Here is a 19,790-nt window from a genome sequence, read left to right as displayed (position 1 = left end):
ACAAAGAGAAGCAAAGAATGAAGAAAGAAAGAAAGAAAGAAATAAATAAAGTACTAAACAGGCACAACATGCATGTTAAAAAATACTAAATAATAATTCATACAATCAATGGGGGGAAGGGACTGACACCACAAGCTGCAGGTTCCTACCTTGAAGGTTGAGGTTCCATAGAGTTTGGTGGCATTAATGGTGTCAGGAGGCACGTTGGTTATGTTGGAGATGAACCCTTCTAGGTAGTGACAGGACTGCTCCAGGTGAGTGGTGTTGACGATGATCTGAACCAACTTTGGGAATCAAAAGTGATTCAAATTAAGACTAATCCATTTTTGACTGATACAGCACAATTAAAAAGTGAAGATCTGTATGCTTTTTAACTATCAGACTGAGCTGAATTTCACAAAGAATTACAATCTTTATATAAGAAATCCTGCGGGTCATAAAGAACTAGTTTTTCCACCTCCACATAGAGAGGTCGCCTGGTTGAGGTAAGGTGTAGTTTTCCTTGCTTTACCCTGGGCAAAAAGCCATATGTTGACTGTGAAACTGTAGAGTTTAATAATATGCATTTATGGTGAAATTACTACATTTTCGTGCCAATCCATGTCTATTTTTATGTGAACAATGCGCTGTCACTTTAATTCAGCACAGCAAATCTCGATGCGTAAATGATCGCTGCACTGCTGCAGACGCTGTTCCTGGAACGCATTTCCAGACCGCATCAGTGAGCAGTGTGAACGCTCTAACCTGTTAACATGGGCACGAAAAAAAATATGCACTGCAAACGGAATAAGTGTGAACCTGGCATAATAGACATAACATTATGACTGTCTATCTATAAAGGTGCTTGGAAACATAGTGTATTGTGAAGCGCTATACAAATAAATTTGATGAAATACAAAATTCAAGTTCAACAGCAACACTGCTGCTTAGTCTTTTTGCCACTCAGAAGGTGTAACTGCAGTGACATCATGTGCATACCCTCCATTTACAAATAATGCTTTGAAATTATTAGGCTTTAATAGGCTAATAGGCTTTGATTATAATATGAATAGGCTTTTTTACAGTGTACATTAACGTTTAAAAGTTTGGGTAAGTAACTTTTCTTTTGGAAGGAAATTTCAGCAAAGATGCATTAAAATGTGTCATAAGTGACAGTAAAGACATTTTAAGACGATTCTAATCGGTAGAATGATTCCTGAAGCATCATGTGACACTTGAGACTTGAGTAATTGCTGCTGAAAATTAGGCTTTGCCATTACAGCATTAAATTAATTTTATAAATTATTTTAATATTAAAAAAAGAAAACTGTTATTTTAAATGACAGTAATATTTCAAAATATTCCTAGTTTTACTGTATTTTTGTTCAAATAAATTGGTCTTGGTGAGCTTAAGAGACTTTCAAAAACTTTCAAAAAACTCCAAACTTTTGAGTGGTAGTGTGTATCACTTTGTAAACAATTTAAACAGTTACGTTGATAGATTAACATTTTTACATATAACAGAGCTTTTCTTTAGTAATAATGCAGCTATTTTTAATCGGAACTTTGTAAAACCACATAGTACGGTCATCAAAGAGAAAATCAATGTTTGGGGAAAAGATTCTAGTGGCATGAGTAATAACTAGCAAAAGCTCTATGTGGGAGTAATTCTAAAGGGGAAAGGGTACGGAGAGGAAGTCAAGGGTATGGTTAAAGGGACAGAGAGGGTTTGTCTGTGGGACGGAGACCTGGAGCAGCTCTACGTTTAGTTAGATGGTCTGTGGTGCAGAGTTTGAGGTCCACAGGCAGGGCAGGGCTGTCAGCAGCAAGGCGCTGATGCGCATTGGTGCTAATTGAGCCCAGACCTTTAGCTTGGACCCGCTTTTCCCTCCCTCTCTCCAGTCATGGTGCACCACGCAGGGAGTGAAGCCTGATGCAGAGCCCGGGTCACACTTCCGCACCTCCACCAGATCCGGGGCAGGAGAGGGGGAGGAAGGAGCTTGATATCTGATCTCGTATGTGTGTGTGTGCGTAAAATGGTAGTAGTAAGACTAGACTTTGCTATGCAAACTACCTGAAACCAATAATAAAGCCTTTGCTTTTTCAAAATACAACACTGAATGTCTTTCTTTCTTCCTCTGCTATTCTTTCATCATTTTTTCATCAGTGGCACCCATCTGAACAGAACACATCTGGATTTGAGGGGTTATAAACAGACCTGACTGCAAGCAGAATCAGCAGATCGGAGAAGAAACTAACCACATTTGAGTGACAAACACGGGGCTACATGCTACCAGCCAGTGACAGGTCATTTTATCTGCTTGTCACTGTTGCGAACAATCCGCCTCAGATTGGGCTTTGATCTGAAATGTTGTTTACATATAGCAACTTTTAGGGGTTGTTTCATTAATAATAATGAAAAGCTGCTGAGTCTGATCATCAATGTAGTTGGTCTTTTTCGTGAGTGCTTCTTTGCAGGCAGACAATAGACTGGGTAAGATAATAACATGCTATAGCTTGCAAAATGTAATTGTAATGATCAAATGTAATGTTTTATATATTTGAATGAAAAAATAAAAATGGTGTGTAATTGATAATCTATAGTAATAGTAATTAATAATCTGAGTGACTGGTATTCACCAAAACTGCAGTTGTTTCCCATCTTGAGTGAGAGAAAAATGGTACTAAAGGGGTCTGTCTACAAGATGTGGATATAATGTGACACAAGAACAGTTTTCCAGTGATGTCTAGCATCTTGAAAACTGAGAGTCCAGACAGAGACTCTCTGTTGAGGTTGGATTGAAACTGAGACAGCAAAGGACATCAATAAAGAACAACATAGATGTGTGCAAATAATCACAGACACAAATGGAAGAGAGAAAGAACCTCACCTCTGCCAGTCCTACGTTTTTCTTCTTTATGGCATACTGTAGGCAGTGGCTAAGGGTTCGTGTGAGCAGGAGATTTGTAGATTTACGGATCATGTCATCAATTTCTGTTGAGCTGAACATGAAAATTCATCTCATTAGGAATACAGTTATAAATGCACATATTTATGTCTATAATGCAAATCCATAACCACATATTCAGGATTGGAGGAACATTGTGGACCAAGTGTAACGGTATGGGGTTGTGTCTTGCCCCACCAACACCAGATCCCTTAAAACCTTTTTAGATGATATAAAATATCTCACATGTTTTCAGTAGGTCAGTAGGTTTTTTTTCAAAAGAAATAATACTTTAAGCAATAATGCAAATTTATCAGAAAACAGAATAAAGACATTTATACTGTTACAAAAGTTTTCCATTTCAAATAAATGTTGTTCTTTTAAACCTAATTATCAAAGAATCCTGAAAAAAAAAATGTATCCCGTTTTCCACAAAATTATAATAAGAAACGCACAAAATCAGCATTTTAGAATGATTTCTAAAAAAAAATCATGTAATGGCTGCTGAAAATTCAGCTTTGCAATCAGTAAATTACATTTAAAAGTACATTAAAATAGAATTTTAATTATTTAAAATTTTAATATTGCTGTTTTTCTATTTTATCAAATAAATCAAGCCTTGGTGAGCAAAAACATAAAAAATCTTCCCGACAAAAAGACTTTTGAACTGTACAAATTCTGAAATTGCTATATGCATTTTGTGCTACTGGTATCGTTGAACTCTTATAGCGGTGTAGCAGTGTGAATGATTTTCTTTCAGACCCAACATAAGGAGTGCAAAATCACAAGCAAAATGTTTTTGCAGTCGTTCTGAATCACAGAGAGTCCTATGTGCTCTAATCTCAGCCTTGATACTCCACCTCCTCTGAGAGAAAAAAAGCACAAAGTGGAACCAAACAGATGCAAGATTCTAAGATGTACACATGAACACTCACAGACATGGGCGGGATTTAAAACCACTCATCAGGGCCCAATAACACCCTCTGGGTTTCAGTAAACGCATGTTCCAAAAACCAGAGAACAACCACACACAGATATTACGGTTTAAATCAACACGAGGGAAAAAGGGGGATATCACTTTTCTTTATTCTTCTTTTCAACGATGGGGGTGGGGAGGAGTAAAGGGGCTAATTTTGTCAGCCAGTGGTCCTGTGCTTGTTAGTATGGCTGCATCTTCTTCTACCCCCCCCCCCCACCCACCCCCACCCCACAGACTGGTTCAAAAATCATTTAAAAGAGTAAAAAGAAAGAAAGGGACAATATGTCTCAAACGTGTCCATCAATATGAGCCAAGGCCCAGGGTGCAATAGTTTTCCCCCTCGATCTGGGCAACAAACGCATTCCTCGCAAATTACTAAATCGTCCCTCATTGTGCTGAGAAAAGCAGAGGAGGAATTTGAAAAACGTTCCTCTCCTCAGCGGGGGAAAAAACTCTGAGCTCTCTCCGCTGACTTGGCAAACAGGAGAGCTGAACGGAGCAGAGAGTTGGAGGTCAAAAAAAGGGAGAAATGGAGGTGCTATTCAACCACAAGATGCTGAGAAGTTGCTTGCAGACCTACATACAGATTAGAATATTAGCATCAACAGTGACGCTGCAAATTCATGGTGACTGAGATATTTTTAGTTTTGTGAATTTTGTTCAAATTTCAGCAAAAGGAATGTCATCAGTTAATGGATTTTGAATACCATAACACAGCTCTGAACTTGAACATTACAATATGGAAATGTTCCTAGTATTCCTTTAAATTGAGGACTGAAAGCGAGCCATTGGTCTTTTGTGACAATCTGGAAACTGACAGTGTCTGGATGAATCCAAAAGCCTCTGGCTATTCCTCATTTTAAGAGGGAGGGGGCTGCAATACAGAAAGAGAAATTGTAGTCTGATTAAACACAGACGTTTTACTGGCATTTACGTTTGATTTATTCATCCATTCAACTCTCTCACTTATTCAGTGAAAATTAAGGTGGGGGTTTGGTCTGATAAACAATGATCTGAGAGAAACAGATGAGAAGGGAACCAACGGAGACTGAAAATGTCCAATTAACTTCATTGGAAAAAGAGAAACTAAACCAAAGAAGAACGCAAGACAGCTACGGCTCCCTTCGGTTAGCACAGAACGTATGTTTATTAGCTATTCAACCATCACAAAAAGTAACGTTTCAGCAAGCTTTAACTCAAGGGTAACTTCAGGTTAATATGGTAAATGCACATTTGTAAAGCGGCTCTCATGAGAGAGGTCTAAAGTTCGCTGGACATGCATTGGGGGAGTCACATACATTCCTGACGTCTGGTCTCCAGGCACCTGCACATGGACTTGAGCCCCTTACCTCCCCCTCTGACCACATCTCATCTCAATATTAGTAGAGGGAGACCACAAGGACTAATTGCCTCCGGTGGACTAGTCTGGGTAGTATGCAGAGCTGTTCTTTTGCTCCTTTGGTGTGTCAATCATAGGTTTCCGTTACCAATAGCAACAGGCTTTTTTTTCTCTACACTCTTCCATACATACACTACACACATACCCAGCATCCTGACCCCACCATCTGAGACCTCTGGTTGCACGCCATCTGGCCGCCTGCACTTGTGCTAATAGGGATCCATTTTTACAAATATGTCAAATACGAAAAAATCCAGCGAGTCGAGCCATTATTTGACAGTATTCTTAAATTAGCTGTGTGTACGGGGGATTTTGGCTTGATCTGGAGCCCTTGGACCCCACACGCCGAGGCACGGACTACTGCGAGCGCAGCCAAAAGAGGTCAAATGTTTATTGTTGAATTTTAACTGACATTTGAGCGTGGGGACCGGCCACGTTCTGAAAACCACATAGAACATGACTGGTGGAAGTGAGGAGGCAGTGAGTAGCCAAAGTCTTGGTAGGGGTCCCAATAAAACTGAGCCAGCTTTCTCTGCCAACATCCATACAGAATTATATATGACACGGACACCTTTAAAACACAATACAAATGCTAAATCCAAAAAGGCTCCTTTTTAATTACTATTCCCACAGAGTCTAAAAGCCAATGTTTGGATTTTAGCACTAAGTAAAGGATAATGTTTAGTGATCACTATACAAAAATATTTGACTGCAGAATGCCAAAACTGATCAGACAAAATCAAGCATTCTAGAGAACAGTGTAATAAATTATTTTTGATTATGTTCTGTATATTTTTCCATCTAATTCAAGGGTGTATCATTTATAATCGGGGACCAGATTGGACAAAATGCTAGCTTACTGTGTGCAGGCGAGCATATGGAACTTAGTGATTTACTCATTTCATTCACCAGTATGAATACCTGTAGATTCAATAATTTCATGAAATCATCCTGCAGACGGGATTGGACTGAGCCAAATACTTTGACACCTCTGACAAAAAACCAAGCAGTTACCCTCAACGTCCATTGCAGATACACTCTCTCCAGGATCTGGACAGTCTAGGAGAATTTAGCACGCACAGACTCCGTCAGACAGGAAAAAAAGGTATTATTGCTCATTTAAAGTCATTCTTGCAGTGATTGTAGAATATATCTCCAAAAACAATACTTTCACAACACAGGTAGTCCTGGACAGGCAATCATTGCTTGAAATTAAGCCAATGAGTCAGGAAATACATTCATCTTTTCTACTGTTATAATAGGCATCTTCTATCGGACCACTCTACAGGCGACACTGTTAAGAGTGTCTGGTTGGCTAGACAATGTCTCAGACACTAATCACTAATGATGATGATAATGGAGTAGTAATTTGGTAGGATGCCGGTTTCTATGTGTTCTCTGTCCTGAAACATGTTCCCTCATTTCCTTAGTAAACCTCTACTACACAAGCATGCACACAAGAATTAGGATATCCAACAGAGACATCCGCTTTTAAAGTAACCAGACCTGACGAGGCACTCAAAGAAAGAGCCAGAGACAGGGAACATCAAACGATCACAATTGAGAGGACTCTTCTTAGTGCATAGCTCAATCAGAAGGAGGAAGACGGAAATGCCAACGACAGTTCTACAGACAGTGGCCTTTAGCCTCGACCCCTTGACCTACTGTTCCATTCAGGGTATTAGGAGAAAGGATGAGATATCAGATCACAACACAACGTGACTGAGGTTAAGGGGTGGTTGGGAGATGAATGCTTAAAGATTTTAATACAAAAGGTCGAAGGTTCATTCCTAAACAGAGGTGACACAGCAATGAAACCTGCTTGAGTAAGGCACTTAATTAAGATAAGGCGAATGCTATGAGGCCTCCGAATTCCAGACCTCAGTCAATTTTTCATATTTAAAAATAACATTTGAATTTCTCTGAATGACTAATTGGCAGTTTAAAACTCCTCCTATGCATGCATGTATAATTCATAATTCAAGTTATACTAAAACAATTCATACTGTAAGAGCACATACAATGTTAGTATTACTTATCATCCATACAGCAATGCTTATTAATGAAAACTATTACAGTAATAAGTACTGTTGCTTGAATAAACAACAAAAAATGAAATTATTACCTAGCCTATGGTAAATTATTAGCAAATTGTGATGCAATAAATAAGGTCTAATTTAACAATGTCTATCCCCAAAAATAGACAGAACAGAGAGTATAGAGTAGAATGGCAAAAAGGGTCTGACTAAATACATTAGTGCAATTGTAGGCGTTATTATAGCACAATTCTTAACACCCCACACTAAAGCTCAATTATTTCCAAATACTGGTTATGGCCCTGTCCACACCAAAGGATAAATGTTATTTTTATTCTAAGTGCTCTGTAAACATAGGCCTACACTATGGTTTAAATGTTTGGGGTCGGTACAATTTTTTTAAATGTTTTTCTTATGCTTATGTTTCTTATGCTGTCTATGGCTGCATTTAAAGCTACACTGTGTAACTTTTTTAGTTGATTCTTAGCAAAAAACACTTAGTTCTTTCAAAAATATATGTGTTCATTAATGTATATTTACTTCTTTCAAGTAATAAAGTATTCTCTTAAGTTTATAATCTGCCCTTGAAAGTACATACGGGTGAGGGGTTCGAATGCCGGTCGCCATGTTGCCCGTCCATCTTGAAACTACATTAGCCAAAGAGGGACATACCTGTAAATTCAAGCTTCGCCTTTTGCGTTTTTCACTCAGTGACACCGTGACGAATGCGAGGGGGAGATTACTCACGAGCTCGCGAGTGCCGGCAGATTTGAAAGATAGTGTGGTGTGTGTGTGTGTGTGTGTGTGTGTGTGTGTGTGTGTGTGTGTGTGTACGTGTGTGTGTGTGTGTGTGTGTGTGTGTGTACGTGTGTACGTGTGTACGTGTGTACGTGTGTACGTGTGTACGTGTGTACGTGTGTACGTGTGTACTCATATTTGAAAGAGAGAATTAAAACGTCAACGCGACAGACAAATCAGCAAGACCATAGTCAATATTGGAGTAACTTTTCCCAGATGGAAAGAGCTCATGAGGAGAAAAGATTTTAAAACGGACGCCGAGGTTGCCTGCTTTCTTCTCGACAGGTAGCCTAATTCAGCCTGTTGTAATTCATTTGTGTAAATTCGAAGTTTTATAGTTGCTTGTCTAACCATAGCATGGTTGTGCATAACGCCAGAACGACCTCTAGTATAACTTCATCCTCGCGTCAATGGTGAAAAACAAGTATTGTTTACCTTGTAACATAAATCTGTGCTGCGACGGATCACAGGTAATGAATAGCCTAGTTTTAAAGGCGCAATTTTTTAAGCTATATAAAAAAAAGGACACTGTAAATTTTAGTTATTTTTAATTGCTTTTACTTTGTACACATTGTAACGTTAGCCTTAATCTGATTATGCTGGGATAGCCGATTCCAAGGGTGACGTTTACCTCCTGACATCTGTCCTGTAGTTTTATTCATTTTAGACGTATTGTTTATTATTGTCATGGACGAAGTCGATAACTGGAAGCCATGTTAATCTTGGAATAATACGGCCACCGTAGGAGTTAAAACGCCCTCGGAATTGAGAGGAACAGAAACTAATATTCACTGGGTAGTCATATACAATTTCACCGCTAGATGGGGGTAAAAATCACACAGTGTAGCTTTAAAAAAAAAAATCCAAAATACAGTAAAAACTGTAATATTGTCAAATATTATTACAGTTTAAAATAACTGTTTTCTATCTGAATAAATTTGAAAGTGTAATTTATTCCTGTGATAGAACAGCAACATTTTCAGCAACCATTACTCCAGTCTTCATTGTCACATTATCGCTTCTTTGATTAATAGAAAGTTCAAAAGAACAGCATTTAATTGAAATAGAAATAATTTGTGACATAATTGTCTTTAATGTCACATTTTAACAATTGAATGTGTCCTTGCTGAATAAAAGGTAATGTGATTGCAGCGCATACTTTAAAGTTGGATGGATTTTGAATTTGATTGGCTGGGTCGTTACAATTGTGGACTCCAGAATCCTCTTAAGAGCATTTTTAAAATGTAATGGTTGAAGGTATTATTCTTGGTGTGAACGGGTCTTAACTGATAATAAATTGAATAACTAGATTACACTGGTGCAACTCTATTCCCAAAGTCTGCTCCCTAAAAACACTCCTGAATCACTGAATCCTGCATTCAAATTAAAATTTCGCCTCTGTCACCCACCAGATGAAAATTGTAAGTCTAATCATTATCACTATTTGTGGCATCATTCATCCCCATAGCACAAATTTATTGGGATGAGCAAATCATTTAAAGGTTAATATACAGGGTATCCTAAGCATCATGAGCAATAACTTGCCTTAATTCATTTTACTCTCTGACATTATATAACAGGTTGCTAAGCAGGTCTTTTATTGGGAAATCCACAAGTGCTGTTTTCACAACTGTTTGTTTTCTACACTTGTGAAATGGACTTCTCTTCTGAGAAATATCATAAAGGGAGATCATACTGAAGCAGCATTTCACAGAGCCATTTATTCTGTCCAACAGCCTGCAGACTGGGAATTCACGGTAGGCCACACTAAACAGCTCGGCGCATCTGGCAACCTCATCAGTAATTCTAAGAAATCATAAACTGACCAGAGATCAGTCAACACCAGGAGAAATTCCTTGAAATAACACCCACTAGCACCAAGCACGCAATTAATTAGGAAAACACACAGAAACTGTTTGGTGCAGACAGAACTTCCTCTCTAAGGCTCAGCGGCTACTCTAGGGGATAGGCAAAGACAATGGGGTGGGTTTAGTGATTTCACAACAGAAGAATGAAAGGTTAAAAAAAAGGCAGTTCAAAAATAGGTACGTAAACTGGCATCCAAGCAGCATGATTTGCTAATGAGAACATTTGGACAAAAGGGTTATATAATGCAGGTGTGAAACAGATTAAAGTATGTTTGAACGCTCGTACCTAAGGTGCAAGTCCTCAGAGTATTTCAGGCAGGCGTAGATGAATTCTTTGATTTGTGAGTATACTTTAGGCACAAATTCAGAAAATGGCAGCTTCTTCGGAAAAGGCATCTGTTTAGAAAAAATATATGAGTAAATGAATAAAAAATAAACAAATAAATAAATAAATCACAGTACATAAAGCAAGAGTTCTGGAGGGTTTATGAAATCAGAAATATAAACTAAAGTATGTGAATTATTCTTTAAATATTTATTTGAGCTATAAAGTTGTCTAAATCATTAATTTGACGTGGGACAACTTTTCTAGGGGGACACTACTGGTTCTGGGGCTGTATAACAGAACACATTTTTTTTTAAAAACATGATAATTTCACTTAAGAAATTATCTTTAGCCAAGAATTAAGATTGCTGTAATATATAATCCCTGGGAAGTATTTTAACAGCTGCCTTGCCCTGTGTACTTCCATTGTAAGTGCTTTAAATAATCAAAATATTGACAATTCGCAACAAATGCTGCTAATAGAGCGCACCAGGAATTTCCCTTTATAAAAGAAAAACACAAAGGCAGCCTTATTGCATGAAAAAGAACAACTGCAAGTGCATGTATCACCAAGAATGGTAGCATCCTTTGATTACTACAACAGTATTGGGCAGTAGTTCTTGTTGACGTCAATGGGAGAATTCAAATGTATGGCTTTGTTCAAAGTATTTCAGAGGATGCGCATGTTAGCAATCAACTTCTTGGACAACAGGAGGATATTTATGTCTTTGTGGAGACTGGAGGGTGTGTAACTGAGGGAATCTGTGAGAAAAATATCTAGGATAAAAGCTTTCTTATGTGCCTAATGCTCACCTTGTCGAGCTCTGGATCCTGGAAGGGGAATTGGCCTGCGATCCGCTGGTACTCATCAGGGGACGTCACGGGAATGGGGCTGTAGTTGTCCTGATCCAAGATTTGCCTAACCAACAGAAGAAGTGTGAGGGGAAAAGACCTGACTTCACAGATGAACCGATCATAAACCTGAGGACAACAGCAGGATATTTAAGAAGACTAAATAATCTAAAAACCATTTACTGGACTCATGAGAAGCATGTCTGTCTGTGTGTGTATTTGTGTAACTCAGTCAAGGCTAACACACACACAACAGATCTTCCTTGAATGCCTGTTCCCACAGTAATGATATTCTGAGTCATTCAAAGACTCCAGAGCATCATTCTTTTATGGAGTGAGTCAAGTGTCTCTGACAGGGATCTAAAAACGACTCCAACAAGGTTACAACAACCTTTCCAAGTCATCTGCTCTTAAGATTCAGCCGAGGAGCTCCAAGGAGCTTTAACAATTTTTTTTTCAACGAATTGACATTTTTGGATTAAATGCTCTTTAAAGGATCCCCAGCACAAAAAAAAAAAAACAGAAAATATTTGTCCTTCAAGCAATATGATTTAGTCATATGGGTGTAATTTGATCAGTGATTTTAGTTTAATAGTTTGGCCTGACAAAATTTCTCTGTCCTTCAACTGTCCTGTAATCCAGAGCCTCTGCAAACATAAATCTCTGAGCAATACAGGTATAAGATTCAGGCAATTTCTTTAAATGGTACTTTGATAGAGGGCATTAAAAATGTATATTTCATAAAAAATGGATGTTTGGTAACCAAGTATTGAATTGCAGATCAGAACAAATGATGTACAGTAAACATAACCTGATTTAAACTGAACGTGCCTTACATTTGGGCATAACCCCATTAGTATAATTCCTTCAGTATGGATTTCTCAAGGGTCATAAGGTGATAACCAAATCATCATTATCCTTACTCAAATGAAAAACCGAGGCATCGAGATGAAGAAAACAGAGAAAAGGGAGAGAGAAAAGGAGAGGCAGAAAGCACCTGAAGGACTGGTTCCACTTCTTCAGCAGTATCTCCCCATATTGATCCCTCATCTCCAGCAACATGTCAAACAACTGGTTTACTGGAAAACCATAACCCTGAAGAGAGGGGTGGATAATACCCAGCTCAGTTGAAAACAGGAAGCAATGCATGCAACTCTCAGCAGAAATCAGAATGAAATATTGTTTATACATTTACATTTGTCCAACGTATTTCTTAAAAAAAAAACGCATTTAGTCATGTCCCCAAAACACGCATGTAAATTATTAAATAAGATATTTTCCTTCCATCTAAATAATTCAAGCTTGAAAACATATCTAAAAGTATTTGTGTTTTTGCCATTCACAAAGAACACATACTTGCATTCAAAGACAATGAGAATGCAGGGATCTCAAGGCACATTACTTTTAACTTGACACAGCATTGCAGTTGACTGAAGGCTAGAGATATGATACATTATATCAAACGGAACAAACAATATACTGAACCTTTTTGTAATGTTTATTCAATGCTGTATTTGTTTGTCACAATATTTGTTGTCACAATACTGTCTATAAAATTATACTTTTCCCAACACATTTTTTATATGTGATTATTTATTTGATTGAAAAAAAAATCTATTCATTTGACACCCCTTGTTCTTAGACGTTATCCATATAAACAAGAGCACAACAGCTGCCCTGATGGTCAGGTACTACCCCATCTCACCTGCAGTGTGTCTGCAAACAGCACTATGAGATTCTTCAGATCTAAAATCAGGTCTGGATCAGTGCAATAAGACTGCAAAGACACAAGAGAGAATGATGGATTACAGCAGAAGCAGAGGAAGGAAAGCACAGGGATTAAGATTACTTGGTATAAATGTAAAAAAAAAAAACATTGTGAAACATTGATTTTAGCAAATAAGTATGTGACAATTGTATGACAATTGTAATCTGGGAATTTAACTGTCTGGTTTGTAGTTCTAAAACCCAGAGGAGGGTTGGTCTTTTTGAGACATAGGATCCCTCAGAATTTTAATAGGTTTTAGAGAAGTGTTTTCAATTTATGAGTAAAATAAGGACAACTACCATCACACAGATGAGAGTTCATTTACGAGGACAACCGTGGCAGTTCTTTACATTTTTAAAACCACAACTGTTTCAAACTTCACATTTGAGGTAAATATACACAACTGTTCAAGTTTGTAAGTCAGTAGGATTCTTATGGGTGGGGAGACATTACTTTTATTCATCAAGGGTGCATAAAATTAAACAGAAAAAATTGGGTTTTTTTAACTAAGCACACAAAAAAAATATTTTTAAGTTTCTATTCATAAAAAAAATTTTACTATAACTATTAACATATAATATTACTATTACTATAAAATATTAACTAGAGTGAACGCATCAATATTTCACACTGTTTGTACTGCATTTTTGATTAAATAAATACTGCCTCGGTGACCATAAGAGACTTCTTTCAAAAACATTTTTTAAAAATCTTACCGACTACAAACCTTTGAACGGTAGTATATGTTGTACAACGAAATGTGAAAGCACAGTGTCTTCGAGTAATGTAAGTCACCACCTTATTGTACTAGAAAACCACTATCCTAAAAACCCATCAGAAATTCCAGAGGGAAGTCATGGGGAATTAGGCTTCCAGGTTGGCCTTCAAATTGATGCCTTGACTAAACAGATTTACTGCTTGTCTTTTGGCTTGTCTTGCTCAGTGTGTGTTGAGTGTGTAGTGTGCAGACATACTGAATGAGTACGCAAGGCTGCAATAGTCTTGGAAAGAGCCAGCTCCCACAATTCTTCCACATAAGCCCTGTTTACCAGGCCCTGCGTGGTGTGCAAGATGTGGTCCTCCACTACAAAAAAACTACAGGACATAGACAAAGAAAGTGTATGAAAGAGAAACAGTGAGTACTTTACAACATCATACTGTATGAAAACATTTCATTAAACTACTAATATCTCAAATGGTCACACTGATGCTGTCCAGCACCCAAAGGAATCAGAGTCATCAAACAGGCCAGCAAAATTCCCAAAAAAATCCCAGACATCTCACTGTGCGAGTGCCCTGAGACTTTTTTGTGTAATTTAGGATGTTTGCAAAAGCCTCCATTCCAGACTCCGGCCTTCCCAATATTCCCATCCAGACACTCGGAATAACACCAATCTGCCAGTCCACATCTCCAGAACCATAAATTCTAAAGCTCAGAGAGTTTTCCGGCAGCACTGGGATGGAGAATCAGGAAGGGCCAGAGCAAGGGGAGTGTTTGGCAAATGGGAGGGTCTGAACACTGAGCCAATAAAAGGATTCAGCGGTTTTAATTCTATCCTGCATTAAAAACATTATAAGCATCTATAATTGATTTTCAGTTAATTTGGCCATTCAAAATAAAACGTACACTGCACTTACCCAACAATTTGATTGAAGTAGCGCCTGTATCCCTCTAACGTTTCATGCTGGAGACCACAGTAGAGAGGAAGGAGAGTTTATGAACATCAGTCAATTGAGCAGTCTACTATAATAATTTTTCTTTTTTCTTTTTTTCTTTTTTTTTTTTATTGCTGAAATAAACTAGATTGACCTAAAACATTTTTATTTCATTTGCTTTAGAATTCATTATTTCTTTGAAAAAAAATGTTACCTCTATTACATCAATAATAAGTCATATTTCTGATCAAATAACAACATACCTGTACAATCACATTCAGCAAAGGTCTTCAACACTTTAACATACACTACCAGTCAAAAGTTAGGGGTTAGTAAAATTCTTTAATGTTTTTGTAAAAAAATCTTTTAATGCTCACGGATACAAAAATACAATAAAACAGAACTGTTTTCCATTTTAATTTATTTTAAAATCTAATTTTGAATTTTCAGTATAAAGTTGATTTTCAGCATCATTACTCCAGTTTCCAGTGTCACACGATCCATCAGAAAACTTTTCAATATGCTGATTTGGTGCTCAAGAAACAATTTTTCTTGTTATCAATGTTGAAAACAGTTTACAATATTTTTGGGAAACTGTGATACATTTTTTTTTTAGAATTCTTTGAATAGAAAGTTCAAAAGAACAGCATTTATTTGAAACAAAAAACTATTGTAACATGTCTTTACTTTCATTTTACATTTGACTTTTGATCAATTATTATTTTTCCTTGCTGAATAAAAGTATGAATTTCTTTAAAAGAAATCTTACTAACCCTAATCTTTTGAACAGTAGTGGTGTATACCTGAAATATTTTGTAATGACATCAACACTGAGTGCAACTGAGCTATATTTTAGCTGGAACGATGGTTCAACATCATTTTCCAATCGTTGTGCAAGCTAATGAAAACTCTATATGAAGACATCTACACTCGAGGTCCCCATTTTAATTTTCAGGCCCTAAATTAACTATACCTTGGTGTCAAGTTCATTGTATGCATCCATGTCAACCAATTATAAATTTGTATGTAATGTAGCACTAATGACTTACCACCTCACAGTTCCTGAGAGTTTATGTCAGGTGATGTTAGTGATTGGGGTGGTGCAGTGAATATTATAGGAGGGTGTCAGACAGACAGTTAGACACGGCATGTTCTCAGGAGGTGTAAGGGCGTACCATGTTAGAGTGAGGCTGTAGCACGAGTCTGGCCTGTTTCCGCCGCTGCTTCCTGTAGTAGTTCTCAAACGTGTCCCGGGCACCCTGTGTAAGGCAGATACACGTTCTAAGCACCTGAGTGACAATATGGCTCTCAATTTGTGTGAACAGCTCTATGACCAATGAGCATCAGTCATGTAAGACTTGTGTTTACACCAGAAAAGCTCAAGATGACACAAGAGAGGGAAGGTAATGACGGAGAGAAGCAGTTGACACAGTAAAACAGATTCCTACTTGTAGAGACCAAGCTAAACTGAAAAAAGAGCATATCAGGTACTCTCTCTTCTAATCTCATAGTATGACTCAGAATACAGTGCAGCAGAGGGTTGTGGTCTAAAAACAAAGGCACTCATTCAGCGCTTAAAGACTTGACCCTTTTCCCAGAGTCCCAAAGTGCAGTTCCTGTCCACCTCAAACAGACTGCTATCAAAGTCTATAAGGGCATGACACCAACACATGCACACACGTCCCAGTCAGAAAAGAGCGTAAAAACAACAGACACGCACAGAGAGACAGAGATAAAGACAGAAAACAGCGGCAGTACGGTAGGACTTATCACTACCTGGTAAAGTGTCTCTGAATTTATCTAGACGGAGCGGGTGACTGTAACTCTTATAAAAGGATAATACAACAGGCCAAGACTTGACCAGCTATAACACTGCACGGCACACTAACAGAGCTTCTCATGTATCCACAGGCAGACTTGAATGTCAATTGATTCCAATAGAGTTTGACAAATCTAAATTAATAATGTGATACACTAAGCAAATACATACCACACATGAAGTCATGGCAGACATAAACATGGTTCCTTATTTGAATATAAGAAACGGGCAAATGCACATTTTAAATATGCTCTACGTTTCATAAAGAGGAATGAAAACACAATGAGGTCTGACTCACTTGCAAGGAAACTGCAAAAAAATAATCCAAATGATTTCTGGAAAGAAATCTAAACTGTAAAACATCTTTGCCAACAAATATTGATGGTGTAAGCATCAATATTTAAGTCTCTGTTATCTGTGATGTTAGTGCCTATTAATAAAGACAAAGCTGGCAAAAGAAATAGCATGGATAATTACCGGCCTATAGCTCTGGACAGTATTCTAATCCAAGGTCCTAGTGAGGACTTTACTGAATAAGTTGGAACAGTTTGCCCTGACCAATGACAACCAGTTTGGTTTTAAACCTAAACATGGTACAGATAGTATGTGTATTTTTGCTTTAAAGGAGATTTTAGATTTGTATAACAGGCATAATTGCACAATTATTATGTGTTTTATTGATGCCTCTAAAGCATTTGATCGTGTACCGGTAAATAAAAAATCATTTTACAAGTTACACAACAGAGAAGTTCCCAAATTTCTAGTGAGAATTCTGGCTTTTTGGTATGCTCATCAGTCAATGCATGTAAAATGGAGTCTCTGTGTCTGCTCCATTCAATGTATGCAATGGAGTTAGACAGGGAAGCATTTTGTCCCCCTTTCTCTTTAATGTTTATATGGACGATTTATCGAAGCTGCTAAACAGCTGTGGAACAGGTTGTATGGTTGGTAACACTATCATCAACCACTTGATGTACGCCAACGTTTTGGTGATTTTCTGTCCATTTAGTGCTGGCCTTCAACAGTTATTGAGGGTTTCCTCTCAATATGGCTCAGACTTTGGCATTAACTACAATGCAAAGAAGAGTAATGTTATGATTGTTAGGAGTAGGGAGGACAGGAAACTATAATGTCCTGAATTTTCTCTGTCTGGTATTGTCCTTAAGGTATGTGATGAGGCTAAATAACTGATGACCTGTTTGATGATTAAGACATTTATAGACAGTGTTGTATGATCTATGCACAAGCTAATATGTTGATTTGCAAATTTGGTATGTGCTCAGGATCTGTGAAGACTGCACTTTTTAGAGCATATTTTACCTCTATGTATACTGCCCATTTGTGGCGGCATTACAGAAAGAGCAGCATGCAGAAACTCAATGTAGCATATAATGATGGAATGAGGCTGCTACTTAAGGTGCCACGATGGAGCAGTGCAAGCCAAATGTTTGTCAGTGTTGGCATGCCCACCTGTTCTGCGCAATATCATGTACAGATGTATGTGTAGGTTGTTAGACTCTGCAAATAGTATCATTTCAACACTGACAAACCTGGCCCTAAGTTCAGTCAGGTTCTTCTCCAATATGTGGAACCATTGGTGTTTTAGCCTATATGTAAACACGTGATATTTTTTATTTGTATTTGTCTGTGTTATTGTTTGTGTTTTGAACCACGTGTCCTTAATAAAGCTTTGATTGATTGATTGATTGATTGAATAAAAAAAAAAGATAATTTTTACAGAAGAAGAATGTAAAATGCTACAGTAAAAACCTGTTTATTGGTTAACCGCAAGTTAACCATTTAAATTATAAATGGTTCAACATCACACTGCAAGTCATTTTACTGTAAAATACTCTCAAGTTTGTTTTTTGCAAGAACATACTATGCACCATTTTATTAATTAATCGCATTAATACAGTGAAAAATAATAGGGGGTGGAATAGGCTAAGAATCTTTAGCCGATTCTAAAGATTTTATTGGTCATGTGAATCACAGTACTGATTGCCTACACCAAACACTGACCCCTAAACCTACCCGTCATTGTAACCTTAACCAATGAAATTAGCTGCAGGGCGGGATTTCCGCTTAACTGGTTTGTGCCCAGTGGGATTTTTTTATTTATTTTTTATTTTTTATAGAAAGATTAAAAATACGGGAGAAATACGGGACAATATTTAAACAGGATGATAGCGGGATAGCAAGGTAAAATACGGGAGAATCCTGGGAAAAACGGGTGGGTTGACATGTATGCTTACGATGAAGACTAATTCACAATGCAGCTTTCTATTTTACCACTTGTATTATTATGGTGGTTATTAGTACATTTTAAAGTACAAAGCAGAATTTGGTACTTCAAGTAGATTGGTATATTAACACTATGTCACTTAATGAAATATACAGTTGCAAAATATGCAGGCACCATTCCGTAATAATAGAAACATTGTCACTGTGCTTTTTACAGTGAACTTCTGATTTAATGGGATATTTTTACTTAAGACTCTGGCATAATAAGTATGTTGTAAGAGTAAATGACTAAGGGCACAATAGTGATACTGAGACCCTTGAGAGTTTGAACTTGCAATCATTCGGTTACCAAGCCCAAATAGTTTACAACTAGGCTACGCCACCAAGACCACCCAGATGTAATGATGTGAGAGGAAGAAAAAGGTTTGAGAAATAAGAATTGGAGGAGAAAACAGTGGGCACAGAAATGGAAAAAGCATTATACAAATTTCAAATTACTTCAGAACAACCTGAAACCTTTAATAACAACAGGGATCAAACAGATACTATGCTTTGACCACAAAGGCCTTCAGAGTACAATGAAAGACAGAAGTTTGAACAATTCAGTGAGAAACACAAAAAGAAAGTATAAGAAAGTAACTTGTTCAACACTAAGTGCAACAACACACACACACACACGCATACACGCATACAAACCTTCTCTCTCACAAAAAGTGTTGGGAAGTCTGATTCATTTCTGATTCAAGATGGTTCATTCATCAACTTATTAAAAAAAATGGATTCAATGATTCATAGCCACTTGCTTTAAATTATGAGCAGCTGCAGCTTCAAAGTAGCTTCCCCAAAACTGAACAGTCCGAAGTATGGCAAAATGACTCCTGCACAATATACGCTCAATGGTGACACAGACTCTTTGGAGCAGGATGTATATTACCTCAGAATCCTTAAAAAGAAATTTTGGAGAAGGAACAAAAAGGATGTTAGAGAAGGATGCTGTGTTCTGTGTGAAAGGAATTTAACTGAGTGTGTCCATCCTGTTGGCTATACAAACTTTTGTGCGGTTACTAGACTGAGAAGAGCAGGTCTACCAACTGCAGTCTAAACTCAGTTAATCGAGTC

At 37.5% G+C, this 19,790-nt stretch overlaps 1 protein-coding gene across 8 annotated transcripts in view; it reads right to left on the bottom strand.

The window, feature by feature from the left end:
* The window catches only part of exoc6b (exocyst complex component 6B), a 95,809-nt gene that overhangs the window by 36,583 nt on the left and 39,436 nt on the right, over window positions 1-19,790 (bottom strand). For all 8 annotated transcript variants that reach the window (XM_079867098.1, XM_079867099.1, XM_079867101.1 and 5 more), the window contains exons 9-17: window positions 15,784-15,867; window positions 14,591-14,637; window positions 13,927-14,047; window positions 12,890-12,961; window positions 12,182-12,279; window positions 11,146-11,251; window positions 10,294-10,403; window positions 2,871-2,982; window positions 150-284 (exon numbers count right to left, since the gene is read on the bottom strand). In XM_079867098.1, the coding sequence (XP_079723224.1) occupies window positions 150-284; window positions 2,871-2,982; window positions 10,294-10,403; window positions 11,146-11,251; window positions 12,182-12,279; window positions 12,890-12,961; window positions 13,927-14,047; window positions 14,591-14,637; window positions 15,784-15,867 (885 nt within the window). The remainder of the gene's footprint in view (window positions 1-149; window positions 285-2,870; window positions 2,983-10,293; window positions 10,404-11,145; window positions 11,252-12,181; window positions 12,280-12,889; window positions 12,962-13,926; window positions 14,048-14,590; window positions 14,638-15,783; window positions 15,868-19,790) is intronic.

The sequence above is a fragment of the Squalius cephalus genome, assembly GCF_949319135.1.
Source record: "Squalius cephalus genome assembly, chromosome: 3".
Classification (NCBI taxonomy): Eukaryota; Metazoa; Chordata; class Actinopteri; order Cypriniformes; family Leuciscidae; genus Squalius; species Squalius cephalus.
Note: the sequence above shows the minus strand (reverse complement) of the source record. Positions and strands in the feature narration are given on the sequence as shown.